At 39.3% G+C, this 10804-nt stretch overlaps 1 protein-coding gene across 1 annotated transcript in view; it reads right to left on the bottom strand.

Annotated features, from left to right (window-relative positions):
- Positions 1-220: 220 nt before the first annotated feature.
- Positions 221-10804, bottom strand: part of faf1 (Fas associated factor 1) — a 71950-nt gene continuing 61366 nt past the window's right edge. Inside the window, exon 19 of the mRNA XM_005806360.3 lies at positions 221-1608. Within this exon, the coding sequence (XP_005806417.1) occupies positions 1525-1608 (84 nt within the window). The 3' untranslated portion in view covers positions 221-1524. The remainder of the gene's footprint in view (positions 1609-10804) is intronic.

Genomic DNA, 10804 nt, shown 5'->3' with positions numbered 1-10804 from the left:
TTCCAGGGTGAATTGACGCAAGTAGCTTTTCAACAAAAAAATTGAGTACACTAGTTTGAATTTGCGATTAAGTTTCTGTAATCCACAAGGGTAAAAGCAGACATTCAGCCTCAAATATATCCAGCAATATTTGGTTAAATTTTAGGTTGTTCATTCTCTTTTCACAAACGGCATAATTCTGAGTTTTTGTGGAAATGTGAGAGTTTGTGTATTTATTTAATTGGTTTGTTTTCTACTTAAAACTTTTAAGTCAACACCACAACTTTGGGATTATGCCACAGCAAATATGTGCTATAATCAAAGTGAAAGGCAATATTACAGTGTGTGACCATTTTTGTTTTGGTGCCCTAACAATGCATTTATTAGAAGATCTACAGTATGTATATTATGTGCATTCGAGAAAATAAACCATCAATTCTATTTGTGAGCCCAATTATTGTCTTAAAGAAGTTGAAGTTGTGTCTGAAAGCAAAACGGCTCAAAAGATAATGAAAAGACTAAATTAATGACATTCATGTCTATCACAGGTGTACAAAACATCCCTCATTCCCACTTGAATTATCAGGATAAATATATGAATGTCTTCCTGAAAACGTTAAGTAAAATGATAGGTGGAAGTGTGTCTGACAGGTTTAAACAGATTTCTGGGCAGGACAAACGGGTGTTTGTATTCATAGATTTTATATAATGTATATCAAACTAAAACTAATACAGCATCAAACTGAAAAATGTCAGAAAAAATTAAAACTAAGGAGAAAAAAAAATAAAACTGAATCAACCTGGCGTGTGGAGCAGTGCATGTTAAAACCCGAGGAAGCAGAGAGAGCCATCGAGTCCCGTCCCTGCAGAGGCCAAAACATGGAGTTAGGCAAAGGCTAATGGGGTAAAATACAGGTGGAGATGAGGCACCCCAACCTTCAGAGGGCAACATCTAGTTGTGATATTCATTTTATTACAATCTTAGCATTTCAGTTGTATTTCAAACACAAAAACCTAAAAAAAAAAGCGGCCTTGGTGTGTCAAATGAGGAAACAGGGGAAGAAGTCCTTAATTTTTATTTATTCTCTTTTTTTTCTGTGACAAAGATTTGTCTACTTAGTCTCTCAGCACTGTTATTGTTCTTTGTGTTGTGAGAGAGAACCATAACACAGCAGTTTGGAGTTGTGAAGTTGTCAGGTGTGTGAACAATTGAGGAAGATGGACAGAGATTCGGGGAAGGTGAAAATTTGGCTGTGTGCTTGTGACATTGTCCTTTCTTCTCTGTGCAACACCAGACTTCCATGTACCACAAAACAGGCCGTGGGCAGAACAGCTTATTTGAACGTGTGTGTTTGCGTGTGTGTGCGTGTGTGTGTCACTGGATGTGCATGCCAGTGTATGGTAGTCTGAGAGATGGTAGCATATGTGTGTTTGAATGGTCAGCCCAGACTGTGAGGAGGAGGGGGCCACGCTCTGCGACTAGTGTGCGTCCAGCCAGTTCATTAGTCAGTGAGCGGGTTCTCTCAGCATTCAGAGGGTCCGCTCCTATTCCTTAGCCTCCAGGAAGAGCGTCTCCTGAGGAAACAACTTGGCCTCCAGCAGAGTTGACCCGGGATCCAACTGGGTGATCTGAGGAGAAACAGGTGTGGGGAACATTGGGCCGTCTCAGATTAAAAGTCCTGGAACAAGCCAGTGGTTCATTTCAATGCTGGTCAAAATAAGCAACATTACTTCAACACAATTAAAACACAAGGTAACGCTTTATTTGAAGGGGTTGTTCATAAGACTGACATGACACTGTCATAAATATAACAAAGAAGTGGTTCTGAACACGAGGAAGTCTTTATGAATGTTGTCATGAAGTGTCATTCGGTAAATAATGACACTTTCAATGCAAAGTTGGTTTAAAAGTAGCGTTAAAAGTCCATTAAAAGTGCAAAATTTGCATTGTTTGGTAAATAATGACACTTTAATGCAAAGTTGGCACTTTTAATGGTCTTTTAATGCAACTTTTAAACCAACTTTGCATTAAAAGTGTCATTATTTACCGAGTGACACTTTATGACAGTCATAGACTTTCATAAAGACTCCTTCATGTTCATAGCAGATGTTATGTCGTTTATGACAGTGTCATGTCAGTCTTATTCACACTCCTTCAAATAAAGTGTTGCCAAACACAATTCTTGCAAATGTAAATAAAAGTACAAAATGAATGTGCTACACTTACAATGCATTTTAAATATAAATATACTCATCTACACTGAAAAAATAATAGTCGAACCATCTTAATTGAATTGCTTCACATGGTAACAAGTAATTCAGTTAAGTTTATCCAACATAATTTATTAAGTTGGTTTAACTTGACAAATTTAAGTCAGTATTACTCAAATCATTTAGTTTGCTTCAAATAAACAAGTAAACTAATAAAGGACCTTTTTTTTAAAAAGTTTTTTTTGCTCAGGCGACCTTTATTTGAGAATAATTAGACAGGAAAGTGGGTAACGAAAGAGAGAGTACCATGAGGCAACGGACATCAGGCCGGGAAGAGAACCTGTGACAGCCGTGTCGAGGTCTAAGGCGTCCTTATGTGGGTTGCACGCTAACGCTGCGCCACTACAGAACCTGGTTGGTACAGGATCTGTCCTGATGAAGCTTGAGTCATGACGTCAAATGTAAAATATGAACGCAGGAACACTTTTTTTTTTTTTTTTTTAGAAAATCAATGTAAAAAGTTTCTTTAAGTTAAAAATGTGTAGCTTTTGAGATAATTCAACATAAATAAGTAAGTTGTCATCACTAAACCAAAAGAATTAAGTGAGATTAACATGAACTACAGCCCAAAATATACTTTTTAGAGCGTGTGCAGAATAATACTCTCTCTCAGTGCCTAGAGTGTTTACTTTTTAAACTAGAACAAGTCCTAACCAGTTTGCCCTGAAAGCTGGACCATAAAAGTCGCAAAAGGCTTGCAAAGTTATTCATACCAACGGAACATTCCCACATTTCACAACAATAAGATGTTACGGTTGTGCAAAAAAAACCCCAAAACTTTGAATTGAAGTAAACTTTTTTTTTTACCAAGCCTCCTCTACTCTGACAGCCCAAAATACAATCTAGTACAACCACTTGACCTCAGCAGTCTTCAAACCAATTATTGGAGTCCATCTATATTCTAAGTTCAAATCACACACCCCTACTTAAGATGTGATAAACCGGAAGAGGACTTGGCTAAATATGAATGCACAACAAAATGTTCATAATTTCTAATTGGGAGGGGGGGGGAGTGAAAACTCTTGCTTTTCATAGGCACCACATATAAATCCTAACAAAACACATTAGAATTAGAAGTTGTAACATAACTAAATGTTGACTGCAAATCTGTTTTCCCACCATATCTAAAACGTGTCAGAAGCCTCTTCAGATTTATCCTTATTAAGTCAGAACTGCTTCAGCCAATTCACTGCCATTAAATCCTTCTGTGACTGACTGGTCAGAGATCTGCTGGGATTTATACTGGAGAACAGTGCAGCTGTAGTTTTATGTGTGTGTGTGTGTATTATTCTAACATAATGTTTGCAAAAAAAAAAAACGTTTAAGCAGAAATGTGAGCAGTGAAACTCCAGTTACCCTGAGAGAACGTTTTGGTTTGTTTTCTTAAAAGAGCTCCGATCCAGAACAAACTGATGAAGATTACAGGCCAAGAGAGGCGAGTGAGAGAGAGAGAATTAACCAATGTGTTTTTAAACGACTAATAAGGACTAATTTAAGCAGTGGAAAAGGTCAAAGAGAAGCATTGCTAATGGTGTAAAGGAGAGAAACATTTAGCGGCGCTGAATGCTCCTCATAAAAGCAATTCTGTAGAAAGGAATAACGCTGTACCACCCACAGCGCCACTGATCAGGTTAGCTCACATAAAGGGGCTCCGAGCTGTTTTTTACCAAACAGGACAACCCGACTCTCCCTGACATCAGCCACCCCTGTGGGCCTCTTAGCTTATGTGAGCTAATCACTGGAGGTTTAGTGTTACATTGGGCCAATCTAACACCTGGGCCGAGCGGGCGAGGTGGTGTGACACCGAGATGTGTCCGGGGCTTATCTGATCACTGCTGCATCAGCTCCGTCTGATTAGGAATCCTTTCCTAACCTCGCAGCGGGATAATTAGCCGGTTCCCTGTACCTGCTGTAGAAAGGTCAGAGGGCAAGCCGAGTGCCGTAAAGGTCACACCCCCAACAAGTAAAGTCACAGTCTTCACACAGACAGTCGTAGGCAGAGAAATATGAGCAGTGACCGTGAACTGAGCCACAACTCTACTTATTCTCACCGGCCACAGGCTAATTACACAGATCTTTATTATTAATGTTAGAGTTGTGGCTCAGTCACAGTTAGGGAGAATTTCTGGGTTAAAAATGTGTCTAAAAAGGCTTGGGATGGTATGTGGTAATTACTCTATTATAATCTTTAATAAAAATAATGGTAAAAATTTTAAAATGAGTTCAAACAGTATGATCCAAGCATTTATTTAAAACTAAATGAGGAAATATTACTTATAAATCTGCTGAATATGGAGAACTGAATATAACTTTTCAAATCATAAAATAGATCAAATTTATTGACTGGGTTAAACATTTAGAATGAACGGCTGATAAACGTTAGTAGTCCCCAAATGGGTAAAAAAAAAAATTCTCCTCGTTTGTCATTGTGATCTTTGATCTGATCTCTATCAGATTCAAGCCAGGATTCTACCTGAACCGCTTAAGAAATATTATTTACAGTGAGAAGAAACATGTTGGTACCATTAAAAAATTACTTTAAACCTAAATCTGCCGGGGGTGTGAATAATTTTGGGCTCACCTGTGTAACATTTATTAACTGCAGTTTGTTTTTTGATATGTAGGATTAACCAAAAAATTTAGACTAAACACCTGCTAAATATAGTTTTAGCTTTAAAGTGCATGATATTACACAAGGACTTTTGTAATAAGTTACATTTAATACTCCTATAGACCCTTTTTTCCACAATTATGAATTAATTTCTAAGCACTATTATGAATTATAGAAAATAAGTTAACGACACATCTAATAGCAAGATGTTCAATTGATTATTTAACATTCAGGAGAAAAACATATGTTCTTTTTTATGTAGTCGACTGTTATATTAGTTTGCCACCTGTCATTTATGTTCTCCTTTCCTACAGTGCTGACCCACTTTAGGCTGTGAAAGGGTGAGAAAATAGAAAGAGGCCAAGAGACAACGGGGAAGGTTGGCAGGATATATCAGCGTGAGATAAACTCTCCATCTCCCACAGGTGTTTGAAAATGTCACTCCGTGTGGAAGTTGGGATCGTGTTTTCATCGCCTCGTCCTCATTTCAATGTGTCATTTAGACTCTTGACTCCCCAGCAGGGTTCTGGCGCTGTGGAGAGAAGGCTGCGTGCGTGAGCCTCCAAAGGTGGGAGGAGGAAAAACGGCGAACAGGACCGCTGTGTTCCTTTTCCCACCTCAGGAGCGGCGCGTCACAAATGGCTGCCATGCTAATGAACCCGACAGGCTGTTGTGACACCACAGCATCAGGTAGGAGTAAATGAGGCTTTGTGGTGGAGCAGGTGTGTGTGCAGAATCGGCACGGGGTTTGTGCGCGTGTGTTCTGAGAGTAAAATTGGGTGGAAAGGGTTTGTGCCTGAGAGTGTACCAGGGAGGGAGAGCAGCATCTGACTCTGAAAAAGGGAAGCAGGGAAACAACATGCCACACTGACACAGGAGACGGGCGCCATCGGTGATTGTTTACATTGTTATCCAATTAACAGACCATAAGCATGGAGGCATCTGTCAACAAACAAAGCTGTTGTTTTTCCTCTGCTCTGCCTAAGCCATATTCTCTCTTCTCCTGCCTATGCAGCCACACATGCATTCATAAACACATGCAGTCATACAAAACAGGACAGAAATAACATCTAACCTCGAGTCAATATGACTTTTAAATCTGACAGTGAAATCAATAAGTGGAATTAGAGGAGGGCTGAAAATATGACTTCTGAATTTTGAGCTTCTCATCTAACAATTAGAAGAATAACATCTGGAGCTAATTAACAACGAGGAGAAAAATCCCATAAATCAACAGAATAAGAGCTAAATTAACTTTTTGTTTTTAAACTTGAGATCAATTTTAAAGAGATAATAAGAGAGATAAATGTGATACCTTGCATTACAAAGCCTCACTTAAAAATTGGATCCAAACAAGAAAACAGATGGGGGCTTTTCCACAATCTTTAATTTTCTCTCTCTTGTCTCACTTATTTAAGAAAAAATAAATAAATAAATAAAATCTCTGTATTTACCAGCACAGGAACAGGGTGTCTCAACACAGTTAAAACCGCATAATTAGCTATTAATGTGAGTTTTAAAATAAACAGCACGATTGTACGTCACTGGAAAGAAATGAATAAATCAGGCCGATAAGAGAGGAGGCGACACCGAGCAACGCTCCGCTGTGAAAGAGAAGAAAGGCAAAATAAACACAGGGCCCTCAAGATGTCCGTTTCCAGCGCAATCAGACGTGCAGCTGAAATAACGCATTTTTAATGAAGCCATTACAGGCCCTGCTATGTTAATTAAAACCAAATAACTTGTCTGTTTTAAACTAGTGTTGTCAAGTGTTTATTTGGCCAATTACAAAAGCAGTGGGAGATCATTATCTGCTGCCAGGAGCGTTGACAGCATGTAGTGCTGGGGCGTGAACAGAGCACAACAGAAAAGAATACGGCACTTCAAAGGACGGAGGAAAAAGACTTGACTGGGGGAGGACTGAAGATTTAAAGAAAAAAAAAAAAACTAGAAAAAAGGAGGAGAGAAAGAAAGAGGAGCGAGGAGAAGGCAGCTTGTTCTTAAATAATCAACTTAAAGGTGAATAAGAAGTGTTTCTAAGAAGCTAAGTTTGGGGGAAGTTTAAAGGGATGAGGAAAAAAACAATAAAAGCTGAAAACGCAGAGTTCAGTGCTTAATTTTCTCTTTGCAAATGTTTAAAGATATTTTAAAATAACCTGCGCTGATCAAGTGATTTTTCTTCGCAATGTTTCTGTTCAAAAATATAACTGAACAATCAAGGCAAAATCTGTTGTCTACTCATTCAAGCCCCAATAACTATTTGTCTTTAAAACGGCAGACATTTTCAGATATATTTTCACACAAATCTGGTCTTTTTTAGTTGGAAATGTGGGCAACATTGCATTCTTTACTGTATATGATGATTTACAGAGAGTTTAGAGGATCACTGGAGACACGATGAATCTGTTCTGCTGTTTTAGTTTTGATGCTCTTCAGCTGTGATGCACCTGATTTAGCTGCTGTTCACCAAGAGATTCCCAGAAAAAAAATCCCGTTTCTCCTTTTCATTGCAACTTTTGTCATTAACTCAATAAATACCACAAAATATTGCGATAAAATTAAGTGATTTGGGAAGTCGCATAAGCACATTCAGATGTCATAGTCTTCACAACACAGAGCAATATGAGCCACACCATCTGCTACATAACATTTAATCTCTATAAAGTTTGTGCTTTCAACTCTGACTTTGTGTTAGATGTAAATAGACTACTTATAATTTAGTGGTAGAGAATCCTACAAAGGTTTCTTCTGTTTATTTTTAATGAGGTATGACCGACTGATTTGGAATATTGAACAATTCAGATGTTTTTTTCTTTACAACATTATCACATAAAAAATGTGTTGCCGTTTCTTTAAAAGAGGTGGTAACTTTGAATATTACATAAATAAGTAGGTAATCTTCTTTTCTCCATCAAAGTATATGTCCCGAACTTTAAAATGACTTATTGAACCCAAACGTTTCCCATGGTCCTGGAAGCATTTATAGAACAAAAACAGTGGGAGCTCTTAAGTTTTGACGTGTTTAATAAATGGTGAAGAAAAACTTCAGTTAATCAGATTTTTGAGGAAAATTGTCCCATCTCTGGCCAACTGGTTGGTGTGTCTCTAAATCTAAAATCCACAAATCTTTACAAAACGCCATCTACTGGCTTCTAATCCAGAATAAACTTCCTCCTATCGCAGATTCCTCTGATAACAGTAACAGTGTGCTAAACTGCCAAAAATCTTTCAGCAAAGCAACAATAAACAAAACGAAATGTTGAGTGAAAAGCAATTTTAAGACCAAAATCCGTCTTTATGTTCAGAAAAAGCAACACTGAATTATGCTAGTGCTGGTGTTGATATAAGATGGAAAGACTGTTAGAAACCCCCCCCCAAAAAACAACAAACTATTAAAAGTAAAGGCTGCTTAACCTCCCACGTGTCGTCCCAGGACACCTTCAGATAACAAGAAAAACAAAACGCGGTTTTGTAGCAGATGTAAAACCTATTTCAGCACAGACAACAGCGTCTTTCTTTGTCACCGTTTATTTTTTTCCATCTCTCGTTTTACATAGGAGTCCAGCGCTGGATGGAGTATTACGAGGAGGTGACATGCATTACAGTATCATGTTGGAGAAAACCCAATACATTTGTTTGACATTGTTTGGGTTTGTGTGAGCGGCCGCACAGGAAGCGCCCACTGAAAACCGTTTTAATGGCAGCCTAAACATTTTTGCCACATGCTGAAGGAAGAAGACCTTTTTTTCTCGTTGAGAAGTATCAAAGGAGGGGAAATTCTTGAATGAAGAGCTGAAAACTGAAACACTGAGCCGTTCACCCCCCCCCGCTCTTCGTCAAACCCGCTGACAGTCATAGAAATGGAGGAAGGGTTAGTTCCCTGAGCACGGCTAAGCCTGGTACAAATGATGCCAGTGTAAGGCCTGCTGTAGTGCTGAAGAGATAAGCCTCTGATACCAAATGTTGACGAAGACACTGAGTCCAAAATGTGGAGACTAATAGACACTGGCTAAGGGAGAAGGAAGGTTGCAGAAGCGTAAATCAGACATTTTTAAACATTCAAGTCATTAAAATTCAAGCTGAAACAAGGTCTGCAACTAGATATATACATAAGCAAAACTAAAGTGAGCTTTTTATCCTGGAGAACACCATCATAATTCAGCTCCAACTAATTTTCTAAAGTTGGATTCTGTAAAGCTAAATGAGCTGAAAAGACAGAAATAGTGAAGCAGCACAAAGAGCGACGGAAAACTTAAAGAAGGTTTCAACAGTTGTGCGGTCTTACAAATGCAATAGTGCTCTATCCTCTATCCTCTGAGCCTGGCAGAGCAACAGTGAGAGCGTCTGGACGGGATGGGAGCTTTCTATGCTCCCTCTCATTTAATTACAACACAGAGCTGCCGGATTAGACGGGGGCCTGTGTTCGCAGCCTCCTACTGGCACTAACACTCGGCTGCTTGCCTTTCGGTTTCCTGGAATTATCTCCCGTTTTCTACTTTTTAATATCGCCGCCACTTGTCTTCTCTATCCTTTTGTCTTTCAGACTGTTTCTCTGATTAAATCTTTTCTTTGTTCAAGCGTTTGTCCTTTCTGTTCTCTTCCCTCACCAGCTCTGCAATCACCATTCTCTTCCGACTCCTCTCCCACCCCCCGCTCTCCTCTAATCCTGCCATCCTGTTTTTGCTGGAATTTCATCTGCGACGCAGGCACATCTTTATCTCTGTCTCAAACACATGTTTACTCTTGATTATAAAGAGACAACTGTGAATCCTTTAAGTGACAAAGTTGTGAGCGGGGCATGTGTTTGCCTGAAAATATTTGTGCATGTGTTGAATTGTGCGAGGCCGACGAAACGGGAGTGTGAGCTGCGCGTTAATGTGTGTGTTAGGTGTTTGTGCCCTGACGGTCTCTGCAGACGGCAATGGCGCTCTGCCTGGGCAAGCCTACGCTCACACATCTCTTTGCAAAAACTACCACCCCTCAACATGCACTCCTGTCCTGATTAATGGAAATCTAGCAGCATGGCTAATTAAACTGGTAGTTAGAGCAGCGCTCATTAGCTCGCTACCACGGAGCGTGGCGACCAAGCCCTCTAATGACTGGTTGCAGCTAGCTGACTGCTGCCAGGCATCAACAGAAGAGCCAAGGAAACTACTACTGTTAGTGCTGACAACTGTGTCCTAACATTGTCAAATTGTATTGCAGGGACAATGGACCGATAATAATTAATATTGACTAAATAATGCATGGACACAGGAGGACGCTGAGACAGATTCAACGTTTTAATAGCTCAGAAACAAGAAAACAAAGGCACCGGTGCAGCAGTACTGCAACGGCGTAAAACAGCAGGACTAAGATGGAAGCAGAAAGAGAAAAAGAGATAGAAAAATTGAATCATCAGAAAATTACAGCGGATTATCTTTACCATAATCCCTGCTGTTTGCCCGAGGTTTATCTCGTGTCCAACTGAAACAGCCAATTACAGCGGAAGAGTTTTCCAGCAGAGATGATCGTTATAACTTAACATATGTCAAAACCTGCTGTGTAGCTCTGTTCTAGTGGACAACATAAAGGAGGATTAAAGCACTTGCATCTTTGTAATAGCGGTTTTCAATCAAATTTAACAAACCATTTGAGTTTCTGCACTATTGGTAATGTCTAATGTACAGCTTAACATGCTACTCCCTCAGTTAGCCTTAGCGCTAATGCCAAATTCCCTCTGCGGCTTCATGATGAGCCAAAACACCTAGACCTTATTTATTTTGCAGGATACAAAAGAACTAAGGCATTTTATCTGAGCTGTTTCCAGCAAGCAAAACATGTTCACCGTATGAATGTACCGAAGGGATGTTTTGAACCAGTTTGGGTCCTGATAAAGACATTTTTAAACGTTTGAAACAGGATCCCTGAATAAACTTAAAATTCTCTTGGTGTTGTACTGCC

Source organism: Xiphophorus maculatus, chromosome 9 (assembly GCF_002775205.1).
Source record: "Xiphophorus maculatus strain JP 163 A chromosome 9, X_maculatus-5.0-male, whole genome shotgun sequence".
In the NCBI taxonomy this organism is placed as follows: domain Eukaryota; kingdom Metazoa; phylum Chordata; class Actinopteri; order Cyprinodontiformes; family Poeciliidae; genus Xiphophorus; species Xiphophorus maculatus.
This window is presented reverse-complemented; position numbering and strand designations above follow the sequence as displayed.